General features: G+C 43.2%; 1 protein-coding gene across 3 annotated transcripts in view; it reads right to left on the reverse strand.

Annotated features, from left to right (window-relative positions):
* The window catches only part of Cadps (calcium dependent secretion activator), a 444,339-nt gene extending 426,449 nt beyond the window's left edge, over window positions 1–17,890 (reverse strand). For all 3 annotated transcript variants that reach the window (XM_055599062.1, XM_055599061.1, XM_055599060.1), the window contains exon 1: window positions 17,680–17,890. In XM_055599062.1, the coding sequence (XP_055455037.1) occupies window positions 17,680–17,745 (66 nt within the window). In that variant the 5' untranslated portion in view covers window positions 17,746–17,890. The remainder of the gene's footprint in view (window positions 1–17,679) is intronic.
* Between the last annotated feature and the right edge of the window lie 40 nt (window positions 17,891–17,930).

The raw sequence follows: 17,930 nt of genomic DNA on the forward strand, positions 1-17,930 counted from the left end.
GATTAGGCTGCATCTGCCCTGTGTTTCTTTGGGGGAAAAATGGTATATTGGTTTCTTTAAAAACTAAAGGTGTGCCGAAAATCCAGGTGATGCTCTCTCTAAAGCCCCACAAAGGCTTCCGACTCAATTCCTAATCGAATATTGACTGAGTGAGAGCTTTGGGCTCTCTGCAGAGAAACAGAGGAAAAAAATATGAAAAGCTCTTTGGACTCAATATAGATCCAGGATTGTTTAGAAGCATTCCTGGGGGTAGGAGGACAGACCTCTGATTAGTTTTACCTCGCACCAAGCTTAACCGCGTATGTTCACTTTGAATACCTGTGCTGCCAAATCATCACAGCAGCTCCCAGGCTGCCTGTGAAAGAGTAGGAAAGAGTCTTCCTCTTTGTTGGCAGGTGGACAGGAAACCTGGTAGATCATGTGGGGTTTCTGTCAACCCTGGGAAACTTGTTCTAGCTGTCATGGAAAACAATGGAGCTGAAATGTTCTTTGCAAATAAAACACTGGGCATGTATTGAAAGTGTCCTCCTTTGGAAATTTTGGAGTCTCCAAGCTTTATGGGAGAACAAATAACAACCTGGCGAGGTCATTCCCCATCTGTCAACCCCCAGGAGCCTGTGATTTTTGCTAGATCCTCTGCCTCTCTTCCCTGCTGTCACAGGAGTCACTTCGAGTACATATCTTCTTCAGTCTCCCTGTTCCCTACAAGGCACGGGACAATGGCAAAGCCTTGTTGTGCTCACTGGGACCGTTATCTCTTCTTACTGTTGCTCCTCTCTTATGCTTTCTATGTGTTCATTGCTGTAGTTTTGTTTGACTTCTGCGTCTTTGCTCATATTTTCCTGAGGACATCCATTCTTCTGCCCCACCCCTGCCCCTGTGCCCAGATCCTACCTATTTCTCAGCTGCAAATGCACTTTTCCCCAGGAAGCTTCTGTGACCTTCTGTTAAGCACTATATTCTTCTGAGGTCCTTAGGATGGTGCATGACCTAGTGACTCAAGAACACCTAAATCTTACTTTAGGCCCAAACTCCCAGGAGGGCATTGCAGAGAAAAGGAAAGCATTTTACTGGAACTTTGGGAGGCTGGGCTGGCACTGGGACCTTTCTCCACCCTTCTACTCAGGTACACACCCTGTAGCCACCAATAACACATAAGAGATGGGAAATGGGATGGTACTCAAGAATGCAGGAGAAGAGACAGATGAATGGGAACACCATGCCTCCTTCACGTGAGCAGGCCAGATCACTAACAAAAGCAGCCAAAGAACTTTCCTGGAAGCTTCCCACCAACACCAGACCCCTTCTACCTGGGGAGCAGTGACAAATATGGAGGAGAATGTATCCTGTCCTCCGAGGGCCTATGCCTTCCATTGCAGAACGGAATCACAAGGCAGTGGGGCAAAGATACCCTTGTAATATGGTTCGGCATTCCTTCCTATAAATTCTTTCTCTAGAAAGGACTCTGTTCATACATTATAAATCCAGCCTTCCTATGTCCTTTGGTGGACCTGATATTCAACTGGCCTTATTGTAGTATTGCGCCCTTTTGGTTTGGGCTTATGCTTGACCTTGATCCCCCACACGTCGCTCAGGTGAACCTTTGCATCAAAGAATTGATCACTGAATTTACATGTAATTTAAAGGGGCAAGCACCTTGCTTTTTGTGAGTCAGGTTTGAAGAAAAGCAGCATACACACGCCGCACACGATGACAAATACAGAAAAGCCAACACCGTAAAATAAATCCCAGGATTGACAACGACTCTAAGGAAGTGCCCCAGAACTATTGCTTCTACATACCAGGAATAATTTCATGGGATTTCCTACAAAGCTCTCAGCAAAAATGTAAAGTGCTAAGTATTACATTCAAACCTAATTTGTGACCTTTTCTCACCATCTGAAGACATTTGCGTTCCTCCTTTGTCTCCTCTTCCCACACAATCTGTTTGGGTGGGCAGACAGGCCAGTCATAGAGTATCTGCTACATAAACCAGAAGCCCTGAATTTGGATCCCTCGTGCCTACTCAAAACCAGGCCCAATCCCAACTCGCAGCTTATTGGCCAGCTGCCTCATTCAGTCTACAAACTACAGGTTGACTGGGAGAGCCTGTCACAACAGATAAGGTAGAAAGTGATCACAGAAGACACTCTGTGTTAACCTTTCGCCTTTATGTACGCATCCACACATGTGAATGCACATCTGCACGAACATACATATTTACATACATAAACATGTTTTGTTTTGTTTGTGTTGTTTTGTTTTGTTTTTAGGGATTGATCTGCTTAAAACATTCTGCTGGTCAGACCATGACACAGCTCAAGGTCCTGAGGCCTCGGCAATCTGCAGGGTAAGTACCTATCTCTCCATGGGCTGGCACTGAAGCCATCTATCTGAGCACCCTTGCTCTTCTTTCCTTCCTCTCTAATGTTGGGATCTTTTACAATGACATCTGACCCCTTAGGGGTCCTCAGAGTTTTTTTTAGGCCCTGAACAATTGTAAGGATTTTTCGTCCCTTTCAAATGTGCCTCACTGCTGTTGTCTGACCATTGGACCTTATTGATCTGTTACAAGTTCAATCCAGATAGTACTTTTGCTGCTGTGGAGATGGTTCTGCATTTAAGAACACTGGCTGCTCTTTCGGAGGACTCAGACTCGATTCCCAGAACCTACATGGCAGCTCACAACCATATGTAATTACAAGTTCCAAAGGATTTGACTCCCTTTTCTGGCCTCCTCAGGTACCAGGAATGCATGCAATTCACATATATACATGTAGGCAAATATTTATACATATTAAAATAAAAATAGCAAAAAAGAAACCCCCCCCAAAAAAATAACAAAAATAAACACATAGCACTTTCTTCATAAACTCTAGCAAAAGGCTATTTATATGGTGGCTGGAAGTCTGAAACTTCTCTGAACTTGAAAAAGTACAAAATCCGAGAATGTGAATAAAACACATTAACCTAATAAAACAATTAAAATAATCCCTCAACAGTGTTCTAAAAACATATTATCTTCATTTAAAAATTTTTGTCCTCATCTGCTTTGACAGTCTATACTGCAGAAGCTTTCAGAGGCCCTCTGTGGCAGGTTTCAAGGTTGTTTCCTGTTTTCTTCTGGCTTTCAGAGGCCCTCTGTAGCAGGTTCCGAGGTTGTTTCCTATTTTCTTTTTCTTTCTAACCCCTGCACAGGTGTAGCCCATGGCAGTTCAGTGTCCAAGTGGGTTACATAGTAATGGGAAGAGGGACTGCCTCTGACATAATCTGATTGGCCTGCTCGTTGATCACTTACCCCTGAGGGGGGAGCAGCCTTACCAGGCCACAGTAGAGGACAATGCAGCCACTTTTGATGAGAACTGATAGACTAAGATCAGAAAGAAGAGGAGAACCTCCCCTATCAGTGGACTTGGGGAGGGGCATGCATGCAGAAAGGGGAGGGAGGGTGGGATCGGGAGGGGAGGAGGGAGGGGCTTATGGTGGGATACAAAATGAATAAAGTGTAATTAATAAAAAAAATTTTGTCCTCATAAAATATTTTTATAATTGCAAACTGTTGGAGACAGTGTTTCCATTTTTAAGGATCCTTTAAAAACAACCTAATAAATGGAAACAGTGGCAGAATGGGTCTGGTTAAAATCCTATTGACTGTATCTTTAGGGAGCTGACAGGAAATTTGCCCTTTCCTTAGGCTGACTAAGAACTAATTATTTCTCATGTGCCTATCTCCATTTCCGGAGCAGAGCATCTGCGGAGGTCCCTAGGACGTCAAGACCAGATAACTTCACAGCTACTTTGCAAAGTGAGAAGTTCAATGTCATTTGTATTAGTTGCCTCTGTCCTGTTGCATGTCTCTGTGGGCTTAAGCTTCTGTAACATGGCAGCTGCTTCCCCCTCCTTGTTATTAAAGTCAACAGTGTGGCCGAAAACAAACAAAAAAACCTAATCCTGAGAAATGAATCATTAACCAATTTATATAGCTGGTTTCATAAACAATATTTAAAAAATAATACATTCTAAGTTTTTACAACAAAAAAGTTACCTGGACATGGAATCTAAGGTACACTTTAATATATCTGTTATGAAATAACTGGCTTTCCAAAGGCTACAAAGACCAGGCCACTGTTAGTATGAGTCTGGGACCAAGAGCACAGAGAAGAGAGTCCTACATTCAAGTAGGAAGTTCAGGTCAGTCCTTTGCAGTTCTTTCTAACTTGGAGGAACTCTTTAGGCCACGCTGTTGTCTCTTACAAAACAGGGATTCCCAATACATGTCCTACCAATTCAAAGGGTTGTTTAGTGAATGAGATCTGAGCAGATATGCTATAAATATGGCCATTCCATAAACAATCACGAACACATGGATTGCCTATTTGTTGAGCACCTGTTCTGTACAGAGACTGTCAGGTACCACCTGGGCACGACAAATGAATGATTTCTGCTAAATTTAAGAAAGGTGAAAACACTCAGATTGGATGGACGCAATGGTCTGATGTTGCTAATAGCCACGGAGAGACACGTACAGACTGGGGTGACGTTGTTTGGGCTAACACCCAGCTCTACTCTCTACTAAATGTGTGGTCCAGGCGAGCTTATTAACTACTTTGGTTCCTCATCTCTGTAAGGTTGGGAAGACTGTTCACTACACTGTACAGTTATTAAATTGCAAATGGATTGCCAATATATACAACAAGCACTACACAGACTAAAACACCTCAAATCTTCACACCCCTTTTGTTCTTTGTAATAACTAAATGCCATCATCTACCCAGAAGAGTGACAGTAGAGGTGGTGGGGTTTCAATCAGGTGTGCAAAGGGCATTGAGGGCCACAAGCACACGGATGGTTCAAGGATGGTCAGACTAATGGACCAAAGCCACATGGACATGCAGGAAAACTGTAGGAACTGAGGATGGCTGGAAAGGGAGGGATGCCATGCACAGTTTGGGCTTTATCCTGTATATGCAACGGGAAGCTGCAGAAGAACTTTGGTCAAACCTCAATTTGTGTTTGCAAATGATCCCTCTGGTAGCTGGGTGGGGTATGGGCAAGAAAGGAGGCCAGAGGGCTGTCAGAAGGTGTGATGGTTAAAGACAATTGCCAACTTGATAGGATCTAGAATCACTTAAGAGGCAAACCTACAGGCACAGCAAGAGGGACTATTCAGATTAGATTGGCCTTCAAAGGTTCGTGAGTGATCATGTTGGTTAGGTTAATTAAGGTGCAAAGACCTACCCTGAAGAAGTGTGGCACTAGCCAATGGCTTGGATCTTGGACTGAAGCAAAAGGAGAAGCCCAGCTGAGCAGCACTGTGGTATGAATGAAAATGGCCCCCATAGCCTCATAGGGAGTGGCATCATTAGGAGGTGTGCCCCTGTTGGAGTAGGCATGATCTTGTTGGAAGAAGTGTGGGGCAGACTTTGAGGTTTCAGAGGTCAAGCCAGGCCCAGTGTCATTTCTCTCTTCCTGCTGCCTGCTGATCCAGATGTAGAACTCTCAGCTCCTTCTCCAGCACCATGTCTGTGTCTACGCCTCCACACTTCCTGCCATGCCTATAATGGACTAAACCTCTGACACTGTAAGCCAACCCCAATTAAATGTTTTCCTATATAAGAGTTCCCATGGTCATGGCATCTCTTCACAGCAATATAAACCCCAAGACAACCAACATTCACCACTCTCAAGTTCTCTGCTTCCTGACTTCGACTGCACTGTGACCAGCTGCCTCAAGCTCCTATCACTATGACTTCATTGCCATGATGGTTGTGCACTCACACTGTGAGCCAAAATAGATTCTTTCTCTTTTGCTTGAGGGCCCAAAGCAGATCCATGAACTATGAAAAGAAAGGGGGGAGGAGACGACATGAATAATTTAATAAGGTACACCAATAGAATCTGTGCAGGGCATGGTGGTGAGGATGAGCCATAGCAGAGATGGAAAGGTAGCTTGCACATTTCTGCCTTGGACAGCTTAGAGGTGTGACCATACTACTAAGCACGCACTGAGCAGAAAATGCAGAAGCAAAGGATTTGGGAGAAAAGATACAGTTACTGTTGAGTGGTTTGCGAACACCTAAAGACATAGCCATGGAAAGTTGTGTTCTTCCGTGTGTAGCTTGTAGACCCGTGCCTTTGTGGGTTGCTTGTTATTGGCTGTGAACAAGATACTCAAACTACCTCAGCCTCCTTACTAAATACGTTATTCAAATGGGCTGACCATCGTCTTGTAGCAAGGCATTCTTGCAAGAGAAAGGGCATAACATAATTTGCATTCTGATACAATTCCTTGTCTCACTGTAAATCATGAGAAGCTACTCCCTGGCTTCCAACAGTGTACAGCCACACCTTGAGCAGTTTTAATGTGAAAAGTCTGTGCTGGAAACAAGGATATGAGGATTGAAAGTGTTGTGACTGGGTGGCTAAAGCCATTGTTAGTACTGATGTTACCAAAGATGAGACATAGCTTAGAGAGGGTTGTGTTAAGTTGGAGTGCCCTAACTAAGCATTATAAACTATGTGCTTTCAGCAATGGTGGCCATGGTGGTGGCAGAAGGGGCTCCTCAGAAATGTGAGAGGGAATCTATCCGTGCCTGTCCCCTAGCCTCTGCATTTCTGGGACAAGCTTCCACAGTCCTTGCTTGTAGAAGCATCACTCTAGTTTCTGCCTTCTCCTTCGCAGAGTAGCTTTCCAATGTGCAGGTCTCTGGGTCCAATGACCCCTTTTTATAAGGACATCAGCTCTAATGATCAGGGGAGACTCATCTTCTAATATCTTATTTTCGTTAAAGTCTCATTATGAGGTTCTGAGGTTAGTGCTTTCCCATAGGAATTTCGCAGGGGAAATAATCACCCATAACAAGGGCTAGGAACTAAGACCTGGAGAAAAGTCTAGTGTTTAAAATTTTGGCTGATGAGACAGCTGTGGATAGAAGTGCTTGGCACACAAACACGGTAATACAACTTCAATCCCAGGAACCCACTGTGGAAGGAGAGTACAAATACCTGAGAGGACAAACAAACTTCTAATTTCCCCACATGTGCCACAACAACATGCGCCAGCACACACACACACACACACACACACACACACACACACACACACACACTCATCACATCTTGCCTTACACTAGCTTTTCTATATGAGTACACCTCAATCTCTTAGATCAATCAGTGGATTACAGGAGGTGAGGGGTGGGGCTTGCTGTCTAAATGCCTCTGAGTGTTTTGCTTACAGGATCCAGTGAGATTCTTATTTGTAGAAATGGCTCAAAACAATGTATAACATTGTCTGATGATGTCTAACAAACAAAAACTGAATATGGAAGAGCCCCCAAGAAATGTTTTAAACACAGTATGTTATGACACACTGCCTTATAGACAACAGTTGCTGTACTTGTCAGAAAGATCGCCAAAGTAGATGTTCGAGCTACATTTCAGATTTGCTTAAACAACGCCATGCCTACCATCCACACCAAAAGGCTGTTTTTTTTTTTTTTTTTTTTTTTACATGGGCAACAGAAGGCGTGATTATTTGCAAGAATTTTCACTGTTTTCCTTTTGCCTTCTGAAGTGATACAGTCAAGTGCCTGAGCCTCCCTGCTTTTGCCAAAACCCCATTGTCTCTTTGAAAGTGTTACAGCCCCCTGGGAGGGTTTGCAACTTGGTGCTCTTGGAGCACCTTTAAAAAGTGCTTCCTTTTCATAGGCTGCTGGAAGATGGCTCAATGGGTATGAGTGCTTACTCCATGAACATGAGGATCCAGCACCCACGTAAGTGTTTCAGGCACCAGTGACCCTCGATAGTTAGCATGGTGGGGAATGGACACAGACACATCCCAAGAACTCACTGAGCAGCCACCCTAGTTGAAACAGTGAGGATCTGCTTTCGTGAGCGACACTATCTCAAGAAATAATACCCTTCTATGGCCTCTGCATGTGTATATCTGGGCTCCTAGGTGGATATACCCACAAACTGATATGGATACCACACCACAAACACTGTAGAAGCGTGTGCGCGCGCGCGCACACACACACACACACACACACACAGCACACGATCATTTTACTAGCTGTTCTAATTTGCTCTCTGTTGCCATGATGAAACAGTGTGAGGAAAAGCAATCTTGGGAGAAAAGGCTTATGTCAGCTTTCGGCTCACAGCCAATCATCAAAGGAAGACAGGGCAGGAACCTGGAGGCAGAAGCTGAAACAAAGACCACAGTGGAGTGCTGCTTACTGGCCTGCTCACTAGCTTATGCTCAGCTACTTTTCTTATATAGCCCAGAATCACTGCCTAGGGATGGCACCACCCATAGTGGGCCAGGCCCTCCTATATCAATTGGCAGTCAAGACGTGTTCAACATGCTCAAAGGCCCCCTGGCACACAGACATGCTCAAAAGCTAGTTGTAAATTAGGCAACTGAAGTTCCCTGTTTCATTTGACTCTAGAAAATAAAAATTAACCAATATACTCCCCCCATTGTTCAATTTCAGAATAATAGTTGAAAGAGTAAAATATCGGTGGGCTTTGTCATTAAAATAAAATTTCAGACCTTTCTCATACTTGTTAAAATGACAACAATGAAACAGTTAAGAGTACTTTTCCCTTTGACCAGAAAGGGGTATCAGAAAAGGACATACCCAGAAGTTATTTCATTCCTTTGTAGAATTTCATACCCATAATATTCTTATTACTATACCAATGTGCAAGCATCCTATAGTTATTACTGATTCATAATCCAACCAAATCTGGGAGAGACAGCTTACCATCAAAGAACAGGGAAAATAATGCCCAACTCTCCTAAACATAGAGAAAAGAGATACATTTACCTATGTTACATATGGAAAACATACAGATCCCAGAACTTTGGCACCCCTTCAGCTTTTACAATAGTGTTGCTGACCGGTTTTTGTTTTTGTTTTTGTTTTCAGAAGTGGCAAGTTGGACCCATTCTATCACAGAACATATATGCAATACTGACACATTCACTATAGCACTTACTAGTTTTTTGTCTGGCCATTTAAACACAATTCATCCCAACATGAGTTCAGCTAGATTCAGCTGTTGTAAGAAATTCATAATTCCTTTGTGGTTTTAAAAGACTTTTCTCCACAAAGGGCCCAGAACTCTGTCATCTCTTGGTATAAACAAGGCAAGGCTGGAGGTAACTGACTGGGTGTTTCTCAGGCATAAATTATCTTGAAGTCATTTGCTAATGGCTAACACTTTCAGAAAAGTAAAGTAAAGAAGTTGAGTGTCTCAGGCTAGAATTCAAAGTCCTTGGCCACTTTTCTTCAAAACTTGCTGGGAAATAGACTACAGTTGTGAAATTTCAACATTCTAAGGAACGTCTGTGTGCCAGGCTTTATTTGGTAGGTGAAGAATTAAGGAAAAATAAAATGTCCCTGTCTGTGGAAGAGAGGCCCACACAAAAAGTTATTTAACTATTGTGTACTTAAATGACAGGTTGGACTCAGATCATAGAGTTGTGTGTCAGCCCATTGTAGAGGCTTGGGAGGGTTTTCTAAAGGAGCTGGAACTAGTGTTAATTAAAGGATAAATAAGAGGGAATCAGAGAAAAAAAGTCGGGGGAGAGATGGTCTAGAATAAGAAGCAGCTCCAGCAAAGGTTACAGGAGTAAGAAACTGTAGGGACCTCAGAAGAACAGAAATGCATGAGTGCTGTTATGACGGCTACTCAACACCAACCCTATCTATATAAAGAACTTGTTAAGCATTTAACATGCTTGTCTCTTACAATTTCTGATAATGTTTTTCCATTTTACAAAGAAAAAGAAGGTGGGGAATGGACCTGTTAGGGTTTGAATGTGAAACATCCTTCTTGGGTTCTTGTGTTTGAAATGTAGGTTCCCAGATGGTGGTACAGTTTCAGTGAGTTGTGGATCCTTTAGGAAGATGCAGGGCTATTAGGAGTCTTATGGGTCATGGTCTAGCCCTAGTTCTAGCCCAAGTCTTATTACTTGGCTGGCCAAGATGCAAGCCAGCAGTTTCAGGCTCCCACTGCCAGATCCTCAAGCCACCATGGACTCTACTCTGCCCCAGTGGATGAACTTTAAGTATACCTTTCCCATCATTCCTCAGGTATTTATTTGGTCATAGTGTCATGAAAAGTACCTGAGGTCACGTAGCCAACAGCTCACAGTGCTGAGCAGAAATTTAAACCATGGACTAAAAGTGTACAAACAGGAAGGACATTACTATCATGTCTGTCATACATTTTCTATTTCTGTGAGTGTACCTCTGCCTAGATTTTGTACTTCCCATAACACATGCTTAGGGTTTACTCTTTACACAAACACAATACACTTTACAAGTTCAGTAGTGAGGGTAGCAGTTTAATATTGCAATGGCAAACCAACATTTGTAAAAGGGCTATGTGTACCAAGACGAAAATATCCAGACTTGATGAAACAAAGTGTCTATTCTATGACAGAAAGCATAATGTGGAGGAAGGAATATGAAAAGGAGAATAAGAAACCCTGGGAGTCCCACCACAAGCCACTTGGGTGGCCAAAGGCTCTATCAGAGTCCTCGGTTAAACATGGAGTAAGTCTTTCCGTTAATGTGTGTTTGGAATTAGTCATTAACAAATCACATGTTCAAAGGGGCTTTTAAAGCTGGAGAAATTGATCCCCCCTTTTTTAGTAAAATCAGTGAAGCGTCTTGGAATAAAGGAAGACAGATACATTGCACGGTTGGCTCCATCTAGTATGGAGAAGATGCTATAATGACAACTGCCTGTTTTTCTAGATCTGCTTCTGTGGCTGACGATAGAGCCTAGAAATACATTCCTTACTATGACAGTACTTCACCTACATTAGTCCTCACCAGCCTTTCAGATAAAAATAACATGATGACATATATGAATTTGTGTGTATGCATATGGCACATGCATATGTATGTGTGTGTCTAAACTTTGCCAATGCAAAAACTAACACTTATTTTATAATTATAAAATGTCTGATTGCTGTTCCAAGGATTCACCATACATATCGCTTAATTTTTATAATCACCCAAAGACAACAGTACAACTACTATCCTCTATCTTGCTGATGCAGACTCTGAACCTCTGAGAAAATAAATAAATTGCACAAGAGACAGAGGCTATAGCTGGCTGATACAAGTAGGGAATAACCCCAAACTTCAGCGGTTAAGCTCCTAACCACTGTCCTTACTGCCCATCAACATACAAATAATAATGACCAGACACTAATCACTAAGTGTCTCCTGCCTTGGTTATCTGATAAGAGCAGAAAAGTAATTCTATTATAGGTTTGGGCTGACTAATAAGAATTTAATAAGGTAGAACTGACCATGGAGCCTCTAATTCTGCAGAAATGATGAGTCTCATCCTAACAAGAAAACAAGAACAGTTGCCAGAAACAGGGAACACAGTGTTCCAGATGGCAGATTCTCTCCCGGGAATGCTTCCTTAGGGTCTACGGTCACACCACTGGTATCTGGTAAGCACCATAAAGAAGAAAAAGATTTGGCAAGACTTATAGTACCGCTTTTCCACCACCTAGACATATATGGCTTTCCTTAACAAATATAATTAAGTCTAAAGTGATGCACATTCTACTATTTGAGAGATGGCAGGGCATCCTCTTTTTATTGCTTTTTACAAATCTACAAAAATTCTGTCCTAATGATGCCATGAAATTACCCATGAAAAAAGCTAAAAATTCAAAATTTTTAACTTAAAATATCTTGAGCAGAGAACTAATTAAAAATAGGGAAAATGCTTTATAGACAAAACAACTCTGTGGATAGGCTCCAAGTTACAAGTGAAAGGTTAAAATCCCCCATTAATCTGGTTCCTTCTAACCTCATTTGAAAATTTGGGTAGTTGGATGAATTGAATTCATCTCTAATCATCCTGGATTATTTGGTAAGTGCCTTAGTTCATAATGTGAAAACATACCAACTCCAAGCTTAACGGATTTTATGTCTTGATAATGAGCAACTGCAATTTCCAGAACGACCAACTATTATATCCAAAGGGACATGAGCAATTATCTAAAGGTTCCTTGCCCCTTCCTGCAAATGACAGATCAAGCTTCCCTAGAAGAAGACCTGCCTACAATCTGTGACCCCTTTCTGGCAATATTGACTTCAGACATAGGTTTCAATATATATCACCCCCATCATCTAGATTTTTAAAACTTGTTTAGAGAAAGTCATCTGACTTCCCAGACACAGCCATGCCTTCAATTACCTCTGACCTGGGCCCCTTAATTCTATATCCTGATAAATTTAATAAATCTTGTGAGGTTTGTTTTGATAGTTACGTGAGTCAAATTTCTGTCACTTGCAACACTCTGCCAGTGTCGGTCAAACAGTGTCTCTTGGTACCACAACGTTTTCTCCTGACCAGAAATTTCTAGTTTTTCTGACTAGAAACTTCTAGTACAGACCCTAGAAAAACTATGCCAATTTTTTAAGAGGTAACACCAATTCACTGCTTTCCTGAAGGACAGGCAGGACAAATCCCCAGGACAAATCCAATCTGGGTGCAGGTGATTGATTCCCTTCTCTCCTTAGTACTAGCGACTAGCATCTCCTAGCAAACTCTCTCCTACTCTCAACTTATTTGAGTCCTGTGTCTGGTAGCTTTCAAACGGAAAACCATAAACTCTTCCAGCTCAAGAACCACATGATAGATGGGTCTTTTGGTTTCACCACCCAGCCTGCTGCAGTGAGCAGTTGCTCGCTTGTTCGGAGTTTACTTCTCAGGTAGAACTCTGTGAATCATTCCAGCTGCACTTTTATAGATACTTAGCCCCAAGTCAATTACTGTCATATTTCAATGTGATAGCTTATGGTTATGCATTCATTTGTTTTTTCAGGGGAAAGATCCTGGAGTCATTTGACTTTCATTACTTTATAGAGTACAATTCTTCAGGAATGAAAGATTTAATTTCCTTCATTCATAAGTCCAGCTATAGGGAAGCAGAAGGCTATTCCAGGTGTGTAATGAGGCAAAAATGTCTCATTATTTTTCCATATTATGCGTCTTCAGAAGGTAGTTTATGCCATGACTATGTGTAATAAGTAGTTCCTTCCTACCGCACCAGACTGGGGAATAGGCAATCTGCAAAAGGCCAATTTATTTAAATAATTATTTATTTAAATAATTTATTCTCCTGAAAAGAAAGACATAATTCAGTTAGAAGGAAATCAGGTAACAGTCTCTTAGTTGTCTTGAAGGATTAGAATAGTTTACATTTTAAAATGCAAATCATATGCATTGGCAGAGCAAAGATCAATAGTTTTGAACAGAGAGCGACCTAGGTGCTAAAGCTAGGAATGGAGAAATCATAAGACTCCCATGAGCGTACAGAGTTAACCAGTACTTGGCCTTGGGTTTTGTGAAAACCATAGCTTTTGAAACATGACGAAATAAAGGAAAATAAGTAAATGAGAAAGATGGAGTCTCTGTAGCAAATAGTGACTCAATGGTAGCCATCATTTCATCGAAAGATACAGACTGAATCATATAGGAAAGAGTAGTCTGAAATTAAGATACATTTCATCCAGACATAAAGTCGTCTTGAATAAAATAGTTCTGCTGAAGTTCTGGACTGTCACATTACACCACCATGCGAATACCCACATGGACATGCATGCACACGCGCACGGGGCGGGAGGGGATGAGGACACAAATTTGCACACAAAATATCTACATGAGATGATGTGTAATCCAGGCATTCTGAGCAGTGACTCCCTGATGATAAGTCACCCCGTCGATCTAAATATCACACATCATTGTTTACAGTGCCTGCTCTCACATTCCCTTGGCAGCAGCTATAGGTAGCTGGTTCACACGAGGCAGCCACCCCTCACCGTTACTATGTAGCTCAGAAACAGATGGTGGCGCTCTGCCATGCCAAATCTAGGTATTTGCTTTAGCATCCTGAGGAAGAAAGGAAGAAAAATGAAAGAGCTATTGCCATATGAATTACTGAATTAGTATTGGGACAGTCTCATTGGGAAAGTTTTTGTTTGAGTCACAAATGACCAGTGTCACCTTGTCATATTTAGACTTGGTAATGAAGACAAAATATATTTATAAATTATAAAAACACATTTTGCAAATGGCTTGTTATAGTCTTTTCTTTACATTGAAGAGTTTGGCCAAGTGCCCAAGCATTCTTTTTCTTTTCTTTTTTTTTCCCAGTAATTTACTATCGGCACACTCTAGACAGCCTCGTCGTCTTCTCCCTCCCTTCTTCTCACTAGTTCTCTTGAGCAAATGTACTTTTCCTTTTAGTTGGAACAATATTAAAATAGAAAAGGAAAGGAAAAAAAAAACTGACAACAGAATGGTGTCTGTCTGGAAGCTTTACCCACTATTGACCCTTGATTTTGCTTCATGTCCTTTATGCCCATATTGAATATCTCAGAGGTGCTCAGGTGAAAAGGAATGGGCCTCTTTCTTGAAACAAGTAGAAATACACCTTTGTAAAGAAGAATACATGACATGCTTGCCATCAGGGTGCGAGGCTTCTGTTTGTACACTCAAGACTATTTCTGGACACTGTCTCCTATTTAGAACACCGGATTTGGAATCAGACCACCCTAGGCTCAATGCTTACTCTTTTATCTGGCTACATGGTACTTCAGGCAAACTATTAAAGTCTTTTTGAGTTTCAGAGTATCTTAGCAATTAAGTCAGGGTGTCTAGAAGAATTCAAAATGATCTCAGGGGCTGGGGATGACAGGGCAAGCACCCCACTTGCCTTGCATATCCAAGACCCTAGGTTTGAGGCTCTGTACCACCAAAACAAAAGCAAACATGATGTAAGAACAGAAAATGAATTCAGACAAAAGCTATAGACTTTACTCGTAATGTATTGCCTGGGTTCTTTGTAACATGTGTCATATTTCTGAGTGTTAACAATATGAAAGGCTTGCTTGGGGCATGTAAGAACCGTGTACTGTAGCCTATGGTTTTCAGTTAACTTAAAACTGTTCAAAAAATAAAGTGGGAAGTTTGAAAAATGGTCCAGATGAAGTGTGTTGCACATCATAGGCACATTATTTGTGGCAAGCATGATGAAAACTCCTGGGCCTCATAAGGTAGTGCATTCTGTAACACATGCCTTTACTGCCTCATGGACAGTTCCTTTTCATAGACAGTTCTGTCTTGCTGCTTCTGCATCATTCTATCCTTTCTCTATGTCATTTCTCATTTGTCTCTTTCTAGTTCATTTGTTTTCAGTGTGTTCAAAGATCCAGACTGATATTAACCAACCAGTTTTGCTTATTGGCTTTAAATTTTACCATATCTAAAATGTAAACCTTTTCATTACTTTCATAGTTTCAAAAGCTTGAATTCTGAGAGTAAGAACGCCATCTCCAGAGTGCACCAAACATAAAAGACAGAGCAACAAAGAAAGTTTATTTTCTTTTTAGTAAGAATATATGTATATGTATGTATATATATGTATATGTATATATATATATTTAGAAAGGATATATATATGTATATATGTTATATGTATATAATAAAGAGACATAAAAAGCAAATAAACTTTCCTTGCTGATACATACACATGTTCACACACACACACATACATATATACATATACATTCCCACTGTAGCCACTAGGCCTGAGGTTGTTTTGCTGGAATGTATATTTAGCAATAGTTCTTACAGTGTCTAAAAATAGTTTGACAGAAGCCCAGTGTTATCAGTCTGTCCTGGAGTCTCTCTGATGTGAAAGGCCATGTGTAAAAACAGGCTTGCCCCTCAAATAACAGCTTTGAATGGGCTGAGGTAAAACATGCAGTCAGACTAGAGGGAAATGGCCTCATTTCTTTCTCAGTTGATAGAACGGGGTTCCTACAGAACTGTCTTTTTTCTTTCTCCCAGCGCTGTACCTACACATCAACTTAAAGGACATAGCCACAAAGGCTTTGATTGATGAACACAAGGTCTTGTTTTATTTTGTTTAAACAGTTTTCCTGGTGAAAGGTTAGGACATCTTTGGCTAATTTCAGTCCTTGATGAGATTTTGAAGGTAGACTTTACCATATTATAAAGACAATTAACTTAATTCCAAGAAGAAACTTAGTTTAGCAGACTATGTAGAAACACATTCAACCTTTAAAAAATTATCATAATTTTACTTCTCTAAGGATATTTCTGTTCTAACACAGTTGGAAAGGAAAAGGTCTCTGGAAGGGGATATTATAGAGGTGGGGCTAAACGGTGGTGTGTATGGCCTATCTGCTGTCTCTCACCCAGGAAGTGGGTCTTTTTGACTTAATAAAACTGGCATACAAGCAGTAGTAGCTAAAATAAATTGACAGGGTTGGGCAGTGTTTGTACACATAGAAGCAAAGCAAACAGAGCAATCTGTTCCACTTCGAGATAAGGATACAAGGTAAATTTGGAAAGATCCAACACCTTACTTGAGCAACATATAATTTCGATTTAAATAGCAGCAATGCAGAAATCGCTATTTTAAGAAACTAGGCTCACAACCTTGATAGGTTACAGCTGGAACCTCCATGGCCGGTGAGTTCAATTGACCTCAGCCTTGTAAGGGCTTCAGTCATTCCAGAGACTGAGACAGAACCCTGACTTTCTTCACTTAAGCACACCCACTGAGCTCCTGGCCCCTTCCTAGCTGATCCTTACCACTGACCCTCAGCCCGTGGCGTCTGCTCCCCACCCCCTCCGTTCTTTCTCTGGTTGGGGATAGTAATGGGGTCCGCCTCCCATGAAAGGCAGCTCAAAGCCGGCTTGGCCTTGCCCTGCCTCAGACACAAAAAGCTTATGATGACTATAACTGAGAAGCTGTTTGCAGTTGCACTTCATCAAGCCAGTAACAACAGGGCTTGGATAGCCTTGGCGAGCCAGAAGGTGGCGGCGAAGTCACCTTGGGAGGAGAAGAGGGTCAAAGGGAGTGCAGTGGAGGTGCTGACCCGGGCACAGGGGCCCACCAGCTGTGCCCCTGCTCTGGGATTCCTGAGGAAGGGGTAATGTAGGTTGGAGAGATGCCAGGCAAGAGGAAAGCTCTGCAGGAGGACCCTTAGGCTACCCTAGGTGGCGACCATCTGACCGGTCTGCGAGGGGGCGCCCTTGGCTGAGTCACGGAAAACCTCGCTTCCTAGGCTGGCATTTTTTTCCCCCCTGCGTGCCCCTGCGGCTGCCGGCTGCCCCTAGAGTTCTGCGCGACCGGAGCTCCACACCCGTGTCCCGACCTGCCCGGTGGCTGCGCCCGCCTAGCGCACGCCCCGGAGGGCGGGCCAGAGCGCAGCACGGCGCAGCCGCCGCCGCCACCGCCACCCGAGAGCGCAGGGAGTCCCGCAAGAGAGCCAGGCCTCTGTGGGCGCTGCCCGTTGCAAGTCACTCCCCGTGCCACCTAGGTCACAGAGCGGGACTTTCCCGCCTAGCTCCTCCGCAGGGAGGTCCGTGCACGCAACCCTGCGCGGCAGGCCCCTGACACATCCCGGGGAGCACCGGGCTCGCGGAACCGGATCGCGGCGATCCGAGCTGGGCCGCGGCGAGCCGGGCCCCTAGTCCCAGGGCGCGGTCTCCACCGCACTCGGCTCCTCCTCGCCAGCTGCGCCGCCGGTTCCCATTGTTCGCCCCGCCCGCCCGGCGACGTCCGGGCGCCGCTCCCCGGCCTCGCCGCGCACCTACCTTCTGCTGCCGCCGAGCCATGTCGGTGGGCTGCTTGGCGTTGAAGGGGTAGGCGATGCAGCGCATCACGAACACGTACAGCTGCAGCCTCTTCTTCCTCTCCTCCTCCTCCTTCTGCAGCCGCTCCAACTCTTCCTTCTCCTTCTCGCTCACCACCGACGGGCTGGGGCTGGAGGGCCGGCCGCCGCCCGCGCGGCTGCTGGGCTGCAGCCCCCCGGCCCCGCCGCCGCTGCTCGCGCCGCTGCCCCCAC

Source organism: Psammomys obesus, unplaced genomic scaffold, assembly GCF_907164565.1.
Source record: "Psammomys obesus unplaced genomic scaffold, mPsaObe1.curated_primary_1811, whole genome shotgun sequence".
Lineage (NCBI taxonomy): Eukaryota > Metazoa > Chordata > Mammalia > Rodentia > Muridae > Psammomys > Psammomys obesus.